Genomic DNA, 21597 nt, shown 5'->3' with positions numbered 1-21597 from the left:
GAACGCTTCGCGGTGGTGGGTCAATAGGAGTGCACGACAGACAGTCAGCACGAAAATGCTTCCGTCCAGACTTATAGCCTACGGTGATGTCGAATTCCTGGAGTCTGAGACTCCATCGTGCTAGGTGACTGGAAGGATATTTTAGGTTTGCCAGCCAACAAAAGGCCTGGTGGTAACCTACCACTTTGAAGTGCCTACCATATGTATATAAGGCCGGAATTTCGCCATAGGCCGAATGATCACAAGGCACTCTTTTTCCATCGTAGAATAATTTGCTTCCACTTTCGACAGTGTAACTGGCTAGTGTAAGCTACTACGCTTTAAACTTCATCTTTCCATTGAACAAGCATGGCATTGAGGCCTACGCTACTTGTGTTGGTATGGATTTCCATCTCAGTGTCTTTGTTGATGTGTGGAAGCACCAGTGTTGACTCCAGCCATCGTTTCAGCTCCTGAAATGTGTCTTCTTGGCGTGTTTCCCATTTAAAGTCGACATCAGATGTTGCGAGATGGGTAAATGGCTCTGCAATTCTTGAAAAGTATCTTACAAAGCATCTATAATAGGAACACAGCTCAAGGAATCTGCACAATGCCTTCTTATTGATGGGCCGCGGGAACTAAGTGATGGCAGCTGTTTTTTGTGGGTAACGACAGACTGCAGACTTGCTGATGATCTGGCATAGGAAGAGAAGGTCTTCGTAAGTGAAACAGCACTTTGCAGCTTGTGAGTGGGTAAGAAGCTGGCATGTTACGTTATGCTTATTGTTCAGTTAGTCCTTATTAAGAAATTTGAACAACACTAATGTTATTGACTAAGTCAGCATCATGTATGTTTACATCTCAATAAAATTGACCATTGGTTCTACACAAGAATTAAGTGCATGGTATACGATTACTATTTTGTCTTAGGGTTGTAAACTCTACTTACATCAACTGTCACACGTGATCTTCAAATGCCTATTGACAATGGCCAGGTAATGTCCAAGGACCATCTAAGCATGCTGTTGGGACATCATGCTTTTCTAGGGTCATCAGGAAACTTGGTGATATATTCTACTTTAGACACAGTGAATTTTGGGAACAAGTAGAGTAAGACATGCAGTTATTGCAGTTGTAATTGGTGTTCAGGGCCACTTGCCAACAAGATACAAAAAGAAAGTGGTAATAAGTGTTAACTTTCAATTAGCAAAAGAATACGGGAGCTGCTTTGGGTGAACCTGAACAGGCATTTTAAATTGTAGAGTGAATTGTACCGGTCTTCTGGTATTATGTTTATGCCTGCACTTTTATATTTTTGGTCAATGAATTATGGTGCTTGTTAGTGTTGTATTTTTTTTTGTGACATTGTTCAGTCTTGCAAGGACAGCCACGGAAAAGTGAGGCTTAACACAAGCAACTATGTATTGTGAATGTTAATCCACCTCTTTCAGGGCGCGACGGCGCATGCGCCCTGCCCTAGCGGATTAGTCGCGAAACGTTTTGGAAGGGACATGCGCGCGGACGCTCACTGCAGCCAACACTTGTGCCGTGTACCGCGTTAGAACTCCACTGGTAGCCCGACGTCAGTACGGTGCCGAAAACGTGCGTAAGACTGCAACTCCACTTTGAAACGGAAAAGGGCCAGTGCTTCGTCCGAACTGCACCGTGAACCACGTAATTGCCGCCTTGCATTGACGGCTGTTGAATTTACCGATAAACCCCTGCGTTACACTCGGGCAACACTTCACAAGCACGTTGCTGACGCAGTCTTCTTACAGCATCGGCCCACTGTTGGTGGTGGTCGCAGAGCGTGCCTGACTTCAGGTACTTTTTCAAGGCGTGGTAACACTGGGTCGATACGAGACCGACAAGACGCTGACGCCAACGATTGGCCGACTATTCAGCACTGTATTACTGATACCATTTTATCGTAATATGCTGACAACGACGCAACCGACGAGAGCAAGTTGTCACACAGCGCGACGGACTTTCGTGTCGACGGCACCGACAAAATCAGCGTGCCGACCGTGATGATAGCTTGACCGAACCCTATGTGATAAGCAGTCGAACCGACAATGCGATAGCTGGAGCTCATTCACTTGTAAATATAATTATTCGTGCACAAAATGCGTCGACATGCCTTCGAAGTTGAAATGCACGAGTTTCAGTCCTCGCAAGTCGTGCACATGAAGTTTGAACTAGTGTTGATCCTGTTTACCGAACGTCGGGTTAGGCCTGACCCCGTCGAGTTCGTGCACCCACTACCGAGGGAGCTGAACTTAAAAAAATAAGCAGTCAGGACGAAGGAAACCGCTCTTATAGTTAAGTTAGGGCCCTGTAGCAATTTGACTACTCCTCACTTCGCACGGCACGTACACAATAAGCGGCAAGCGGCGACACAGCGCTGTGCCAGTATCTTGTACTTTTGTCACGTTCCCGAATGCGCCGGTCGCATTCCCGTAGATGGTGGGTCTGTATGCGTTGTTATGCTGACACATTTATTAATTCCAGAGAAGCACTGTTTACCTCTGTGTCAAACGGGAAAGAAGAGACAGTGCATTTCGTAAAGCAGCATAAACTCGCTCAGTTGCCAACGGTGTCAGCAATGGCATCTGCGTTTTCGCTAGAGAACGACACGGCCTATAAGTGGGGGCTTATGCCGAGCACAGTTGTCTCTAATAATCCTTTATAGCACCCGCAATCTGTAAGTATGATGAAGTTAAACAACAGCGAGAATCAGTAGTAACATCCCGCAATACATATGTGTCTGGATCACAGTTGCAGTTGTTTAAGTGACTAGGCCGCTCATATTGACTCATCTCATGGAGGAACAACGCAGCTCATATGCGCAGATATGCATGTTTGGCTACGTTTTGAGATTATTTCACATCAGCGATGCGCCGTTTGTATACAATATCCGAAGCTAGCAACGATCTGAAGCTGTAGATCTAAACAAATGCACCGCCTTGGCAAATTCAATGTGGAAGGCTGTGCTCGAAGGCTTCATGAATATGCGAAATGTTTAGTGAATGTGTAAAAGGAATACAAAAAGCGATGTGTAATCGCAGACATCAGCGACAACGAACTCTAAACGCGGCATGCATTTATCGGCCGCGCTGTTACCACAACAGCGCACTCGGGCCTATTCACCCAGCATATAGTCCATGGGTGAACGACATGCTGCCCTGGCCAAACCATTAAGAATTAATCGCGATCCACGAAACGGACAACCGACGCACAGTCAACATCGACACAGGTACACAAATCAACCGGCGAAATCCCCGGCACCCTTCCAAAACGTTTCCAGCGGCGTGTGTCAGAGGGCAGCACAGGAACATGAAAAAGGCGGATTGAGGTCCTAAAATATTGTAATTTCATAACTAGTATGGAATTAGTCCTATATTGCTTGAAGATGGTGTGTGCATTACAGAAACTAGAGATATATATACCCTTGACAGCTGTCATTGGGGAACAGTATTTTTTCTTGATATTGCCACATCCAGTACGCGGCACGTAGAGGAGCACAAAGATCTCGCGCAAAGAGAAGAAGAGGTCCCTGCACGATTGTTTTTTAGTTGGCCTGCAATTAAAGTGTCCTGCCCTTTTTTTATAAGTTCCTGCTGCTTGTGAATCGTGACACTGATGGAGGCGCTGGGTAAATGTTTGGGTCGCCTGTCAACAGCCCTACATCAAGCCCAGGACATTTTCCGCGTGTCGAAACACCGGTTCATCGCACCAGCCATTGCCTACTAGGCCTAAGACCAGAATTTGGTCCCCTACCAGGAAGTTTGCCTGTTACCATGAGTGCCCAAGCCATGGCAGACCCAGGCCCTGCACAGGTGACTCTTTTGACTCCTCGATCTCCCGTGAGCTTCCACGGCAATGCCTACGAGGATGCAGAAGACTGGCTCGAGGAATATGAGCGTGTAACCAAGTATAATGAGTGGCATGGTGGACAGAAACTATCCCATGTGTATTTCTCTCCTGAAGATGGAGCCCGCACATGGTTCGTAAATCGCGAGGGAATCTGGCCAAGCTGGGATGAGTTCTGCCACCAGTTCCTCCATAGGTTTGGGAGCACTGAAAGGCAAGACCACGCGCAGCGTCTTCTCGAATCACTGATTCAAAAGCCGAATGAAACTGTAGCCATGTTCGCTAAGGACATGGCTCGTCTTTCTCGTTGTGCAGACCCCGATATGCCCGGGGCAAAAAAACTGAGCCACCTCATGCGCGGCGTAAAGGAGCGGCTGTTTGCCGGTCTTGTGCTGGCAGGTTTTAACTTCAAACACGCCAAAATCTACTAATCTGAAAAACATTTAGTATTATGGGTAAAGGCACGCTTGTGAAAGGCTACATTATGAAAAGCACCTGCACAGATTGCACAGTTTGGAATAAAATCTGCGAAGGTATAACATTGAGAGCCTGTGTGTGACATGCAAACATGCACATATGGCAGCGATGTCACCTGTGCCCAAAAAATGAAATTCTTCATGAATGAATAGTCTCACAACACCATAACACTTTCCAAATGAACACCTGTTTAGAAAATTGGGCATACTGCTAACACGAGAAAAATACATTCAGCACACCAAGGGTGTTGAATGAGGCACATTAAAAAGACATCTTGTAAAAATGCTGTAAAATGCTGTAAAATCCCTTTTCCATAACCGGCATTTCATAACAATGTTTAAAAGACAGGAAAATCAGCAAAATGCAAAATTTTATTCTTGCAAATTACGTACATCTGCTTGCCTTGCATTGATTGTGACTAAATTTATATACAGTAATAGCTCATTAATTCGGATCTCCCGGGACCGGGAAAAATGTCCGAATTATCTGAATGCCGAATTAATGAATGAACAGGAAAAACAACATTAAAATCAAGTTGGAGAAGCATACCTTTATTTACTGAAGTATTTTGCAATAGTCGTCTGCTTTTTCGTGCAGATTCCAGCTGACATCACAATTTTTCTTAACTCTTCCAAGTGGCCAACAGCCCGCAAACTGCCGGAAGTGCTCAGGCAAACGTCCTCCAATATCAGAAGAGCCTCCGTGACTTCTCACGATGAGGTCGTGGCTGCACCTGTTTGAATTGATTATTCATCTGAATCATGGTCTTCTCGGGCGCCCGTGACATCATTAATAATTTCTTCATCAGTCAGGAGACCAGTCATGGCGACACAATCATCAATCGTGATGTAGTCCTGAAGGGTCACATCTGTGAGAAGGACAGCATCGAAGGTCGGGCAGTCATCATCGGTGGACTCTGCTGACATCTCGTCGGCTACTGCCGCATGCTCGGGCCTCACAAAACCGCTGTGCCGAAAACAGTTGCCGATAACTTGCGGAGGTGTATTTTTCCACATGTGGGCAATGATGTGCACTGCGCCGAGTAAGTCCACATCATACAGCTTTCCAACTTCTGAGCATATGATCATTCGCTATCAGTACTTCGACCTCATGTAGTGAATGATACCCTGGTCTATCGGCTGAAGGGCACATGTAGTGTTGGGCAGCAAAAAAACTACCTTGACGCTCTTCAGTTCGACTGTACAGTTATGTGCACTGCAGTTGTCACCAACCATAATTACCTTGCGGTCCTTAGACGTGAAGTGCCGGTCTAACTGCTGCAGCCAGCCTCGAAAAATGTCAGAGGTTATCCAAGCCTTCCTGTTTGCTCTGTACTCGACAGGAAGGCTTTTGATGTTTTTAAAGCAATGTGGCTTATGCGCCTTCCCGATGACAACTGGCAAGCGCTCTGTGCCAGTCATATTGGTGGCAAAAAGCACAGTTATCCTTTGCTTGCACTTCTTACCACCAATGCACTTCTGCCAACCAATGTCATCACTCGAGCAGCACACCTCCCTCTTTTGGATTCGGCCTGATCATTTCCCGCTATTTAGAAGACATATCTTTTACATGTGTACCAAAAGGGAAGAAGACCGAGTGCTCAATGGGCAAGCAAACGTTGCAAAAATTTTGTCGTCTTCCTACACTGCTTTTCAGCAACCACTTTCAGGTGTTGTCGACATTATGACTGGAGATATTACGGTCTGATTGACTTGTATGATTACAGTGGAGAACTGAAGCAGTAAGTGAATAACTGTTTTCATTTCAGCACTGCTATGCAGAAAAATAAGAGACAAGGAAAATGCCACAGACAGTTGCATTTACAGGCACACCATAGCACTGCCAAGAATGAACAAAGTTATGTAGTTGTTGTTCTCTTCACAGCCATGGCATGGTAGGCCTGTTCCTGATCAGAATAGACACGGCTTTGTAGCAATATGTTTCACAACTAACTATTCTGTAAGCAATGAAAGCTGTCACCACCAGGTCCCGTTCTTCCCAGAAAATGAGGCGACTGAAAGACATTGTGGAGACAGTCCTGCAAAGGGCGCGCTGCATGCCTGCTGAGACAGGTTGTGAAAAGGGACCTGTTGAACAATGGATACCCTCAACAACTGCTCAGAATGCAGGAGCGCAAAGCAGCGAAGCCCCACCGTGAAACGGCGAAAAAAACAGTGAAGCGTGCGGCGGTACCCCCCACAGTGGGAACAAGTGAAGCCCTTGCACAAATTTTTAAGGGCTACGGTGTGCAAATTGCCCCCGTGCCTTCCCGAACAATTGGCCAACAGCTGGTATGCGCAAAAGACCCTTTGCAACACACGGACTACCCGGGAGTGACATACAAGATACGTTGCAATGAGTGGGACGTGTCGTACATCGCCGAGAGCGAAAATTTTAAACGGTGCTTGAAACGACACATCAATGACGTGGCCAAGGGCCACACAGCCGCGAACGCCCTCGCGGAACATCACGAACTAACCGGACACATCACTGACTGGGACTCGGCAGCCATCAGTGCAAAAGAAAAACACTTATCTGCCCGTTTGCTTTTAGAATCATTTTACATCCAATCAACTAGACACACAATAAACAGGATGCGGGGTAATCTTCCCGAGATATACACCCGAACACTGCGCCACCTCACCCATAAATAGCCGCGCGCCCATGCTTACATCTTCATTGCGATCAAGGTACCTGTACGGGGCCCGAAACGTCAGTTCTTTATTTTTATTTTATTCTTGGCAAGTGCACGTTTTTTGGCACCAATTAAGTACCCTGAAACCCACTTTTGGCATTACTGGTTTTGACAATACTCAGGTGTAAAAGTGAGCGGCGGCTGCACTGTGAACTTTTGTGTGCTCAATAGTAAAAGAAAAGTGTTTATTATAATGCTCCCATGGTACATTTGTGCCAATAAAAATTAAATCTGGCTACTGGGTGTCTGTGCCGAAAGAGAATGAACGCGACATCCAGGAAAATAAGAAATGCAAGCCATATCGCCATGCCTGCCTTTGTGCCACGACCTCTTCCTTCCACGTTTCCAATGTTAGCGAGAGGGTAGAAAGGGGAGGGGCACAAAGCCGGGCGTGGCAAAGCGGCGCAGGTTGCTGTTTCCTTCTCTCTCTCTCTCTCTCTCTTGTTTTTGTTGTTGTCCAAGACAATGCGACGAAGGCAGGGAGCCGAGCAAAGTGCCAATCAGCAAGAAGGCTAGTGTAACAAAGCGGCTCGAGCACCCCGTCCTGAGGAATTTGCATTCTTCTTCCTTTCGGCAGACACATCCAGTCGCCAAATTTAATTGTAACCGATAATTGTTGTAACCTTAGACTTCTGTCAAGCAAAGGACCAGGCAGGATTCCGTAAAGGCTACTCAACAATAGACCATATTCACACTATCAATCAGGTGATAGAAAAATGTGCGGAATATAACCAACCTTTATATATAGCTTTCATTGATTACGAGAAAGCGTTTGATTCAGGGGAAACCTCAGCAGTCATGGAGATATTACGGAATCAGGGTGTAGACGAGCCATATGTAAAAATACTTAAAGATATCTATAGCGGCTCCACAGCCACCGTAGTCCTCCATAAAGAAAGCAACAAAATCCCAATAAAGAAAGGCGTCAGGCAGGGAGATAAAATTTCTCCAATGTTATTCACAGAGTGTTTACAGGAGGTATTCAGAGACCTGGATTGGGAAGAATTGGGGATAGAGTTAATGGAAAATACCTTAGTAACTTGTGATTGGCTGATGGTATTGCCTTGCTTAGTAACTCAGGGGACCAATTGCAATGTATGCTCACTGACCTGGAGAGGCAAAGCAGAAGGGTGGGTATAAAAATTAATCTACAGAAAACTAAAGTAATGTTTAACAGTCTCAGAAGAGAACAGAAGTTTACGACAGGTAGGGAGGCACTGGAAGTGGTAAGGGAATACATCTACTTAGGGCAGGTAGTGACCGCGGATCCGGATCATGAGACTGAAATAATCAGAAGAATAAGAATTGGCTGGGGTGTGTTTGGCAGGCATTCTCAGATCATGAACAGCAGGTTGCCATTATCCCTCAAGAGAAAAGTGTACAATAGCTGTGTCTTACCAGTACTCACCTACGAGGCAGAAACCTGGAGGCTTACGAAAAGGGTTCTACTTAAATTGAGGACGACGCAACGAGCTTTGGAAAGAAGAATGATGGGTGTAACGCTAAGGGATAAGAAAAGAGCAGATTGGGTGAGAGAACAAACGTGAGTTAATGACATCTTAGTTGAAATCAAGAAAAAGAGATGGGCATGGGCAGGACATGTAATTAGGAGGGAAGATAACCGATGGTCATTAAGGGTTACGGACTGGATTTCAAGGGAAGGGAAGCGTAGCAGGGGGCGGCAGAAAGTTAGGTGGGCGGATGAGATTAAGAAGTTTGCAGGGACGACATGGCCACAATTAGTACATGACCGGGGTTGTCGGAGAAGTATGGGAGAGGCATTTGCCCTGCAGTGGGTGTAACCAGGCTGATGATGATGATGAACCAATAATGGGGGTTGGAAGCATTATAGTAAACAGTTTATTTTACCATAGAACACATACAAAAGTTGATGTTGCATTGTTATGACTGAAACATTGTTAAAACCGGTATCGTTATAAGCTGGTTCAACTGTATGGACAGACAGCTGCAAAGTGCTTCACATAACATTGACACATGCAGTGTGAGGGGTCAGCATAATTTATTTCTCTTTTTGCCCTTTTCTACCAAAAGACGAAGTAGCAGAAAGAAAGAACAACCCACCCAGTGAACAAGGTGGAGGCACACATGTTGCCTGGAGGGGACTCTCCGCAGGAGGCCGCAGCCGAGTAGTAGGCCTTGATGGTGTGGTATGTGTGCAAGAACTGCCGCAAGGTCAGAAGCCGAGCTTCACCCGAGCCAACCTGCATGGAGCTCCTTATCAGCACGTACGGCAGACAACCTCTCCATTTAAGAAAATATGGTTGTGCTTCGTTTTAAGTCTGACTGGTGAGAGTTCCCAACTTAGCAGATAGGAGTTAAGTGAGTCGATGTACTTGCCTCTTTACTTGAAGTGCATACGAAACAGACTAGGGAGTAAAGATAAATGCCACAACACGAGCACTGACTCACAACTGAAAGTTTATTCTTAATAAGATGGCATATAAATGGGAAAATTCATACATGCGCAAACCAACAAGACTGCATCGTGTAAGAGGCAAACCTTATGAAACAAAATGTGTTAATGAGTGCATAACTGAGGCTTCACTAGTGCTTCACAGCAAGTAAATAAACTCCCTGGATGCATATAGTTACTGAATCTCGCAATGTTATCATTGGTGAGTCTTTATCATGTTTTGTGTTTCTTTGGGGGGGATGGTACTTTAGTCTAATTGGATTGTGCATGTATCAGTTTTTCCATTTGTATGTGATTTATTAACATTAAACTTTCAATTGTGAGTTGGTGCTCATGTTGTGTTGTCCTTCCTTAGTCTCTAGACTGTATTCTATGTGCTGCAAGTAAAGATTTTAGCAGAGAGGGGTACCTTGACCTAGCTTTCATCAATCATAAACAGCAAACTCATGTCTACCACTTTGCAGAGTGACAAACTGAGCCCTACTGTTCATCAATTCAGAGTAATGGACAAGTAGCCGGAGCACTTGAACAAGGTCTCACAGGATCGGAATCAACCAGCAGTGTTTTAAACTGCTGTTCACTCCTCCTCCACATACAGTGCCAGGCCATGCTCATCCCAGCCCATAAAAGGCAGAAGTGGGGGTGGTTACACAAATCAATTAGAAAAGAAGGGGTTCACAACTCAAGCAAAAAAAGTTAAATGAGTTAAAAAAGGTATTTATCAACAAAAACAGTAAATCACTCAAAATGCATTGTTACATGTCATTAACAGCAAGAGACAAGCCCTACCACTTAAGAGGGGAGCCAGTGCTAAAATTGTAATTTTTTCTGGAAAGACTGATTTTCTAATTTTGTTTCGGATTCCCAAGTATATAAAGAAGCTCCTCACCAAGTTTGGCTATTATGTGCATGATAAAAAATAAGAAAATGGGCTTTCTTTACATGGCAGTGGCATGTGTTTCTTTTGAAAATGCCTACGAATGCCTCCTTCAAGATATGGCTGTACAGTGTGAAAGGAAGAGTAAATTCATTCATTAGAAAGTTCGTTTTTTGTGCTTTTACCTTGTGAGGGACCTGCTGCTGAGAAAATGGAAATACGTGGGAGAAAAAGTTAAGAGAGGCACATTTTTGGCCAGTGAGTGCAGATTGCCCGTGACACTGGAACTGAAGCTAGGATTGGTGGAAATGCAACTTGTGACATTCCACTCTCCCCACGTGCTGCACCTTTCTGCCCAGGCTTATTTTGTTTTTTGTCGGTGCTGGTAATTTTGGTACTGATCCAGATTTTTGGACTAGTTAATTGTGATAGGCAGGGCACTGGTGGACTACGCACACCCCAAAATCTTCGATGATGAAAAGCTTTGGGACAGGAGCAAGTGCTGTTACGCAAGTTGGAGGAGAGGGTATTTGGTTGTTGTCTGGAGAATAAAATGGCCTGCGTCGAAATCTTTCATTCTTCTCAATTTGAACCTTTTGGTCAATTTGCACTTTAAGAAAAATAAAAACTGTAACGACGAAAACTGTTTGTAAGTTCGTTTTTAAACTTAAATTTAGTAAGGAACAAGACTGTGGATGTCTCGAGTTTAAATTGCTTCTATTAAGAAAAAATTATACAGATCCCACGTAGTGTGGAAATCGAAGCTAAGCAAAGCATTTTGCAGGCAGCTGGCATCGACTCGGCAGCAGCGCGCCTCAGCCGGCACCTGGACTCTCCCCGAGTTCTAGCAGGCACACATGGTGGCACTGAGACATGCCTAGGTCAGGAAGAATGTGGGCTTGCCTAGCTGCTGATCACTGCAAACACGCTACTCTTCTTCTGCACCAAATAGTACACCAGTAGTACACCACTAATTCGAGCACCACTGAAGTAAACTTCTGAGGTACGCAATGTCCAAGTTTCTCAATGAAGGTGCAGACTTGCAAGAGCTTCTTGGCAAGCATCGTTGGCGTGCACGGGGTGGGAAACTTGCGTTTCATGCGGAGGCAACCAACGCCCAGTGTTTGACGACATACCCGGATCTTCCTACGCTCTGGCTCAGTGCAGGTACTACGTGAGAATCAGAGGCGAGAGTAGGATGATGGAGCTTGAATAATGCCGCGACAATATCGAGCGTATACCCAGCACCTCAAGTGACAGACAAACGAAAGAATGGATGGACACACTCAGAGTGCCTGCAGTTCACACAAAGAATACTTCATTGAATAATATACATTTCAGGATCAAAGTAACAACAAAAAAAGACATGGTGCGGTGATGTGGTTTCTACACAAAAAAGCATAAAATTGCAAGTGGCTGCCGATCCTGTATACAGGACATCCTGCCGATATTTGTTCTGAAAAGGTTCATTTATCGTGATCATTTTTAAAATCATAGTTTTCCTAAGATGACACACTTATTTGTTTAATGGAACATTCTTAACATTGTTCCCATTTGTGCTAGGCTAATAAAATCTACGACATGTTTTAATGACAAGACAAAGCATCCTGCTAAATTTTGCTAAAATCAGCATGTTGGTTCAAATGCTCACCTTTTGAGCCCCCACATCCCCCCTTAAAAGATCCGGTGACCAGGAAAAGAAGTTGAATGTGAAGAAACTAGTTTGTGCAAATATGTGTGTCTCCGAGTTGATGAGAAAACATCAAAAGGTGTGTGTGACAGGATGGAGTTTTGAACTACCTATTATCTCAATGCTGAGGGTTTAAACTGAGTGTGACTAGAGCTGTGGATAGAGAAAATCATACTGGTGAGAGATAGAGCAAACTGCTTTTGTTTGAACAGATTTTATTAAATTAGCTTAACCTTACTTATGGGGATACACCAAGCAATATCATCCAAATGCTCGCTGTATGAGGGATTTACAATAACAGTTTCATGCATTTGAGTACTCCTAAGTGAGTAGACAAGCTGCTTCACTATCTTTTTTTTTAGGTATAATCAATGTGCTGCAAATATCACAAGAAGTTACGGTGAAAACGATGCCCGAGTACTAGTACACATGATCCTGTGTAAACAGTACTTCATTAGAGTATGGCAAATCAGTTCTGCATACGTCCTCCAGGTGAAGGAAGTTCACGAAAGGAAAAAATTGTCATCAGCCAGAATGTAGCATGAAGCTACTATGGAAACCCATGCAGGTTGCTCAGAAGCTTTGCAGTCGAAGAAAAATTCTTCCTGGTCAGGGACTCAAACCTGGGACCAACGCCTTTCTGGGCCAGCCACTCTACTCTCTGAGCTAACCAAAAGCCTAGCAGATCGCAGTGCAAGGGTGAACTTATCAACCGCATGAAGCACAGGGTCACTGAATATGGCAAATCACATCTTGACTTGAAGCACAAAAAACAACAAAAAAAAACACAGGAACAGAAACACTGCCGACAATGCGGATGGAAACCCTTTTTACAGGACAGATCAGTCCTCTTTCGGCAATGAGATAGGACACTAGGGAGGTTGTAGAGGCTTTCTACATTAAAAAAAAAACATATATATATGTATATAAATTTGATGTGTATCAGCCAGCCCTCCATTAACCGTCACACAAGTGAAATAGCATATCTCTACAAGGCGTTTTTCGCTGCAAATCCAACAATATCGGTGCCCACATGATAACGGCCTGATTGAGAGCTTGCTTACACTCTCTTACACTCTCAGAGCTTTTGGCTTTTGTGTTTTTATGTGTATAGCCGTGTCACAATTGAATTTTACTACCTTTTAGGGGGTTTAGAGCACGCTTGCGCAATGATCTGTTGACCAGTGTCAACAGATAATTAGGCGTGGTTTTTAGAGAATAAAGTTTAGTTTGAAGTTAGTGCTCATCCTGCCCTGTTTTTCTTTCATCTGTTCCCGTGTTTTTTCTGCGCTTCAAGTCAAGTATGCATTCTCACAAACTCGCCCAAATTTCATCTCTTATACAGCAAATCAGTTTTTCGGAAGCCTACTTACATATCCATTAGAGTAGTAACTGAAGAAAAAGGAAGGCAAAGCGTGATTGGTAAATGTAATAACAGAGAGTTTTAGAATAGGGGCCCACCCACCGTGCTTGCTCAGTGGCTACGGTGTTAGGCTGCTGAGCACGAGGTCGCGGGATCGCATCCCGGCCACGGCGGCCGCATTTCGATGGGGGCGAAATGCGAAAAGACCCGTGTACTTATATTTAGGTGCACGTTAAAGAACCCCAGGTGGTCGAAATTTCTGGAGTCCTCCACTACGGCATGCCTCATAATCAGAAAGTGGTTTTGGCACGTAAAACCCCATAATTAAAATTTTAAAAATTAGAATAGGGGCCCCAAATGTTTTGGGGCCCCAAAGAAATAGCGTCGAAGCCACTGCGCATGCGCGAGACGCAAACTGCGTTTGGGTTTTGCGTTGGGAATGCTATTTCACTGATTTAGCGGGAGCCCAAATAGCGGCCCCAAAAGCTTTGCGTCATCAAACATGGCGGCACCCATCGAAGCGATGGCTCTAGCCTAGCACCAAACTGGGTTCGATTCGTGGTAACGCCTGAAGTTCGCAGGCTAGGAGAAGTGACTGCGGTTATCGCTTTCTCTCAACTAGCGTATATTATGAAGATTGATTCATTAGACGCCGCTGATTCCGAATTCGATTGTGGATTTTATGGCTCGTAGGCCTAACACGGCTAAGCTTGGCTGGTAAAGGCACGCAAAGTTGGTTTGTTCAAAACTAAGCGCAACTAACTGTTTGCTGCTTACAGAATAACCTCTAAATTGTAATTAAACGCAAATACACGCAAGTCAAAATTACTATTCCTATCATAAAATGGTATAGTTTATTTAATTATTTGTAATAGCTTTTCTTTGATGCCGTAGTGGCGCTGTCAGCACAAGACGCTATCTGCAATACCCTATTCTAAAGCTCTTCACTCCTGTGTACCCCAACGATAACACTCGCAAAGCTCTTCGGGGCCCCAAACTATTGGGGCCCCTATTCTAAAACTCTCTAATAACTGTTTTGCCAAAAATAATTTTCATCTGCCACGATTTGCACCAGACAATGAGCTCTGTAAATGAATCATTAAAGTGGTCATAACCATCAAACATTCAGTCAACCAGCATATCTCGCTAATAACACCTGCCCAGTAAGCCAACATGCACCTAAAACATAACGTATTGTTACCATATTACAGCAAAAGCTTTTATATGTTCATTTCAATAGCCCTTTTGGTTGGCGATGGTGTGCACCACCGCCAGTGTCAGTCGCAGCTATCACCAGAGGGATTGGCCAAAATATGGTTGGATTGCCTTGAGGCAGAAAAGAACCACAGGCCAGCACCATACACACGTGAAATACATGTATGGCATATAGAATTAAATCAAGCAGGCTAGGTGACTGTTTGTCACTGCCCCTGTTTCAGACAGGAGGCCAACAAATCATTGTAATCATCATCAGCAGCAGCATCCAAATGTGCTACTTGCCATGTGATGCAAGATGCGCGCCACGTAGCATAGATAAGTGCACACTTTGCATTACAAATGCATATTGTTACACCAGGTCGCACGCCATGTAGCAGTTGCATAAGCAGCGGTTGCGGGGATGCACGACTCTCACGCGCACCCCGATGTTTCCCCACATGGCTTCCATCTCCTCTAATCCGGCTTCCCCGCATGGTTTTACGGTGGCAGTCGGTGTGGTTGCAGAGTAGTACGAGAGATGGTGCGAGTGTTGCGCTGCTAATGCCACTTAACAGTGGTGTTGCTTGGATGCAAAAGGGAGAAGGGTATTCCTCTTTGGCTTGGGGTCGGCAAGTGGCGTGGACATTCCGTGCATGCGCCAATCCATGCTCCTGTGAGACTATCTCGCGAGGCCTAGGAGCAGGAGACCGGAATGGACGAACATGATTGTTGAACGCGCCTTCGCAGGCATTGATGTCCAACATGGGGCAAACATATTCGCTCCATATCTAGTAGTGGTTAGTCCAACTTCCTAGATTTGTCGCATGCTCATTGGCATGTTCTGTGGATAGCAATTCGGCTAGCAGGCATTAGTGTGTGAAAGGTGCAATAAATGCCCTTGTGACTGAATGCACTACTGTGCCATTGTGATTGTATGAACTACTCAAGACCATGTTTGAGAACTCCACACGGTACAAGGTTGTTTGGGTTTCCTGTCATGTATGTGGCTCCTACCCACTTTGGAGGATTGGCCAAGAAATTAATGGATTATCTTGAGGAAGAAAAAGACTAAGGAGAAGTACATAAATGCCAGAATGAAAAACATGCATAGCATACCTCATAAGACCAAGCAGACCAGGTGACCATCACCACTGCGTTACAAAGGGGATGCCAACAAATCAGCATCAGCAGCATCCAAACGTGCCCCTCATCACGCGATGTGACATGCGTGCCGCGTAACGTCAATACGTGAAAACTTTGCATTGCAGTTGTATCACATTACACCAGGTGCCTCGACGTATGGCAGTTGCATGTAGCAGTTGCATGTTACATATAGCTGGACCTGGTTAACTCAAGCAGGCTAGGTGACTATTTGTCACTGCCCCGTATCAAAGGGGATACCAATAAATTACAACCATTATCATCATCATCATCATCATCATCATCACTATCATTGTCTCGTGCCACGGGTCAAGGGATATGTGCACTGTGTAGCCTTGATACCCGTGTTTACACTTCAGTACACTTTATGGCATGTCCTTGCAAGCTACGGACCGCTGCTGAAGAAGCGAATCGTAGAATGTGCACGGCTACAAACAGGCAACATCAGGCTCAGCAGACCACAGTGCAGAGACAACACAAGCCATAGGTCGACCCCGGGCGGCCAGTTCACATCGTTCTTGCAAAACAATGCAGACACTTCGCCACAAAGACCCTCTAGTGTGTGCTGCTGAAAATGGAGCTACTATGGAGCCACTACTCCAGCTTACCCTGCGACTGTGCTGAGTGTGTTGCGCTGTTAGATACGGGGCCGTTTCCTGAGCCTACTTCAAGTTCCCCAGACCTCATCGAATCGCACCACAGCTAATTAAGGAGCGCAAAAACACGGATGCCACATTCCTAAGGCACGGCACGTGCAAACAAGTTGGCGGACCCCACTTCGTGTGGAGCCGGTGGAGCTATTCCCTGCTTGACTCTTCCCGAAAGTGAAGCGAGAGCCTGGCACTGTGGCGGGTAAAGTGGGTCCCGAAGCAAGACGGCTGTAATGCACCGTGAAAACCTGGCAGCGTCGCCCCCATCCATGTATTGTGACGGCGCATTGCAAGTTAGCAAGGCAAGACCGCAGGAAGAAGAAAGCCCTCGGACAAACACACGAGCAGCGACTCTCTTCGCCGGGTGTGACTCCATTGCACGGGCGCCTACCATTGGCCGAAAATGGCGTCACCTGAGCGGGCTCTCCAATTGGTCGAACGTGACGTGTCTTCGAGACACCAAAGGGCTTAAAAGACGAAGACTGGGAGCAGCAGGAGAGGATTCCTAGAGCATTCCTTGATTCTTCTCTTTCGAGCTTCTTGCACGGGCCGCAGCGTCCGAGTTGCTGCCGGCCCGTAATGACTTTAGGACTGTTAATTGACTCTCACTGTAAATAATGTAAATAAGCCTTCCAAGTGTTTCATCCCGACATCCTCCTCAACTCCTACAACTGGTTGCTAGCGGTGGGATCGCCTCCAAATGCAACAACTGGTAGCAGCGCTATGGATCAATCTTCGTCGAGAGAAATCCTGAGGAACCCGGAACAGCGAAAAAGAGCCTTCGTCCAAAGGAGTCGCGAGGAACCGGAAAGAGCGAAGAAGAGAGAGCCGTCGTCGAAAGAGGTCCTAAGAAACTGGGAGTAGCGAAGAAGAGCGAGCCTTCAACCCAGGGAGTCCTGAGGAACCGGGAACAGCGGACCAATGAACCAGATGGCAGGGTGCTGCAACCGTAAGTGAGCGCGTGGTTTTTTTCCTTTTGATTCGCCAGACTTCAAATATTGTGTGTTTATTTTGATAGTTCTAGGAATCGGGAATTTGTTGCATTGTTTGTTTGCACAAATTAATTAAGGAAAACAGTTCTAACCACCAGTCGGGGCAGCTGCCATGGATCTTAGAAGGTTGACGAGGTTAGACTTGTTGTTGGTGTGCGAAGATTTGGGAGTTGAGGCGGACGAACAGATGAAAACGCCAGCTATCATAAAGGCCATTAAAGATAGTGGCAATGATGATAAAACATTGAGCTTGCTTGGGAGGTGATACAAGAACCATGGGGGGGGTGAGCGTCGTGAACGTGTGTGTGAGCATCATGAACGTAAGAGTGAGCGTAAGCCTCAAGAACGCGAGAATGAACGGAAGCGTGAGCTTCAAGAACTTACTCTTAGGTGTGAGCGTCACGAACGTGAGAATGAATGCGAACGTGAGTATCAAGAACGTAAGCGTGAGCGTGAGCAAAAGTACGAGAGAGAGAAGGCAGCATTGTTAAAAGAGATACAATATTGTGAGCAGTTAATGGCACAGAGACAACGGCTGTCTGAAAATTCTGTAGGCAGTACAGAGCACAAGAATGAGGAAGTATCTAGCGCATTTTCACCAAATGCCAATGAGCCTGTGAGACTGGCTGCACAATCATAGGTGAAGGGAAAAGGCTAGCTGTTAACGATGCCTTAGTGGCAACAGAGGCCGTTAAAGGCCGCAGTGAGAGCGACGCGGTGCTGTGCCAACAGAGCACTGTAGAGACAGCTAGGCCAGCTGCGAATGATTTGGCACAGTCACCACGCGTGTGCGTCGCATGTAACATTAGCGAGGTAGTTAGCGAAGTACAGAGTACTGCTGACCCGACAGGCACGAGCACCCATGTCAGGTCAGATCTGCGTGCCGAAGTGAAGTGCCAGCTGGACGATGCAGTTGAGGGTAATTCTCAGGATTGCGAGCTGCGTAGCTCAAGAGAATACAACTGCATTGTTCCGGGATCGGTGCAGCTCTCCGCCAGTCTAGATAGCCTAGATAGGGATGATTCTGTTATTAATCATTCGGACTGTGCGCATGACACAGCAATCGATACCGACGGGCTGTGTGTTGATGCACAGCGTGAGCTGGGCAATGCAGTAGAGGGCAGTTCGCAAGAGTGCGAGTTGCATAACTCGAGTAAAGCCTGCTGCATTGTTCAAGAGTCGGTTGAGCTGTTCGCCAGTCGAGGCAAAGTGAGAGTAGATTTAAATGTAAATCACTCAGACTGTGCGGGTAAGAGACCGATCCGGGCCGACGAAACGTGTAACGGCCAGCACGAGGCGCGAGAGAGCGACGTGAAAGAGAATTCACAGAAAAAGCGCCGCAGAAAGAAGCGCCCTAAAGATAGGAATGCGGTGACTAATGTAGCACCGCCAAAGACGGCGAAAGACCCGAAAAGGCAGGGCGCGAAGAAAAGAAAGGTGCGGTTGTCACTGACGATGTTGACGCATCCTAAACGTTTGAGCCACAGGTCAAAGGGGGACCGAGAAGCATGTTCTGCACGGATGCGGACAAAGGGCACGGGGCAGTTAAATTCCTCATCATTCCGTCGTTCTTTTCGAAGCTCAGCGTGTAGTACAAAGAAGCGCAAGGTGGCAAGACGAGACCAGGTGAGTCAAGCTTGTGAGGAAAGAGGGGCACCAGGACGCAAATTGGCAGGAGTCTGTAACGTCTTGGGGGAGCTGATAGTGAGTCAGCCCTTTTGTTGTTCCTGGGTAGCCAGAATAGCTTTCAAACCGCAACCACCTCGAGTACGGCTCAAATAGTATGAGTCAGTTGTAAATGTTCGGAACGGGAGGCCAAGAGAGCTTCCGTGGAAGTAAAGCATGTTGTTTTGTTTTATTTTTTGGAGCATCTGATAATTTTCGCGATTTAAGTTTCTTTCAATATGTAAAAGTATGAGCTTTGTTTGTGTTTTTGTTTGAGAAGCACCGAGATTAGAAAGATGAGTTTTATGTAAGCATGTAGTATCGCGAGGTGTTCATTAATAAGTAGATAGGCTTTCTTTTTTTGTGTGTGAGTTACCTGAGTGTCAAGGTTATCGGTGAGAGGCCTATCGTAGCGTGCGTGTGTTTTAGTTAACCTTCTTTTTTTTATAAGCGTTTTTTTTATTTTCTGAGGTTAACCGCGTAGGTTTTCAGTAAGTGCATCATTTGCACTGAGAAGCGTTCTTAGTTCCCTTAGCGCGTGTCCTGTGTGGACGGAAGGAAGCAGATTTATGACTGGGTTGCTCGTGTGTGTTGAGGGCAGCCGTATTCTGACTTCTTTAGTGAGCGTGCCTGGAACTAGTTATTAGAAGACGCATTATTTTAAGGTTCCTGCGGAGTGCTAAGTCCCGCAAGTTTAATTGTTCGTTTAGGTTACGTGTCCTGTAGGGACTAAAGGAAGAAACGCAAGTAAGCATAATGAAACGTTTGCCTACGACGCAAGTACACGTTCCGATTAGTGACCACAAGGCTAGCGTGCTTGTGATTACGTACTTGTGAAGATGGCCAGACTGTTCAGTGGCAACAATACGTGAGATAAGTACGCCACTGTGTTAGGGTTGGAAACATGCTGTTCGAGTAGTTAGGCCACTTAAGTTTTGTTCGGCTGTTTTCATTGTCTGTTTGCAACGGCAACGACCCATTGTTTTACTACAACAATGACACTCTGGTCTTGTCGGCATTCGGGGAGAAATGGATAGCGGTTTGGAAAGGTGGTTGGAACTGCTTTGTCAAAATTGGGGAAATAAAAGATCAGGGTTCATTTTGACTCAGTAATAGCCTGGCGAGTCAGGGGTGGAGAGCCTGCGCTTACATGTGGTGCAGCGCTGTGTTGTTTTGTTTGTTTGACGTATGTTCTCCAGGGACCAAGATACCGAAGTTCATCAAACGAGGCTCGACACCAGTACCCTGCAGGTTCTTTCAGCGTTCCTCATGGCCAGCGAATTGAGTTCACGGGGCATTCCGAACTTCCGGGGCAAGGACGAGCTGTTAGATATGGGACCGTTTCCTGAGCCTACTTCGAGTTCCCCAGACCTCATCGAATCGCACCACAGCTAATTAAGGAGCGCAGAAACACGGATACCACATTCCTGAGGCACAGCACGTACAAACAAGTTGGCGGACCCCACTTCGTGTGCAGCCGGTGGAGCTATTCACTGCTTGACTCTTCCCGAAAGTGAAGCGAGAGCCTGGCACTGTGGCGGGTAAAGTGGGTCCCGAAGCAAGACGGCTGTAATGCGCCGTGAAAACCTGGCGGCATTGCCCCCATCCATGTATTGTGACGGCGCATTGCAAGTCAGCAAGGCAAGACCGCAGGAAGAAGAAAGCCCTCGGACAAACACACGAGCAGCGACTCTCTTCGCCGGGTGTGACTCCATCGCACAGGCGCCTACCATTGGCCGAAAATGCCGTCACCTGAGCGGGCTCTCCCGTTGGCCAAACGTGACCTGTCTTTGAGACACCAAAGGGCTTAAAAGACGCAGAACGGGAGCAGCAGGAGAGGATTCCTAGAGCATTCCTTAATTCTTCTCTTTCGAGCTTCTTGCGCGGGCCGCAGCGTCCGAGTTGCTGCCGGCCCATAATGACTTTAAGACTGTAAATAATGTAAATAAACCTCCCAAGTGTTTCATCCTGAAGTCCTCCTCAACTCCTACAGCGCGAGCCTGTGACTTCATTCACTGATATTCGCAGTGTGATGCGTAGGCATGATCAGCTTTCTTTCTTCCTCGATGACAGTAAGCCCGATATACAGCTGAACCTACTTATAATAACATTCAAGTGACAAGAAAATGCTATTGCTGTAACTTATAATTGTGATAACCAGGTTGCACAAAAAAAGCAGAGGGGACAAACATTCAAATGTCTTAATTAGACTGAAAGAAGTGCAGTTGAACCTAAATATAGCTTATAGCAGTACTCACGTACGAGGCAGAAACCTGGAGGCTTACAAAAAGGGTTCTACTTAAATTGAGGACGATGCAACAAGCTATGGAAAGAAGAATGATGGGTGTAATGTTAAGGGATAAGAAAAGAGCAGATTGGGTGAGGGAACAAATGCGAGTTAATGACATCTTAGTTGAAATCAAGAAAAAGAAATGGGCATGGGCAGGACACGTAATGAGGAGGGATGATAACCGATGGCCATTAAGGGTTACGGACTGGATTCCAAGGGAAGGGAAGCGTAGCAGGGGGCAGCAGAAAGTTAGG

The 21597-nt window shown here is 45.9% G+C and overlaps 1 protein-coding gene across 1 annotated transcript in view; it reads right to left on the bottom strand.

Annotated features, from left to right (window-relative positions):
• LOC126538417 (RING finger protein 141-like) overlaps positions 1 to 21597 on the bottom strand; it is a 286083-nt gene that overhangs the window by 53648 nt on the left and 210838 nt on the right. Inside the window, exon 4 of the mRNA XM_050185260.3 lies at positions 9107 to 9246. Coding sequence (XP_050041217.1) covers positions 9107 to 9246 — 140 coding nt within the window. The remainder of the gene's footprint in view (positions 1 to 9106; positions 9247 to 21597) is intronic.

Source organism: Dermacentor andersoni, chromosome 4 (assembly GCF_023375885.2).
Source record: "Dermacentor andersoni chromosome 4, qqDerAnde1_hic_scaffold, whole genome shotgun sequence".
NCBI classification, from domain to species: domain Eukaryota; kingdom Metazoa; phylum Arthropoda; class Arachnida; order Ixodida; family Ixodidae; genus Dermacentor; species Dermacentor andersoni.
Note: the sequence above shows the minus strand (reverse complement) of the source record. Positions and strands in the feature narration are given on the sequence as shown.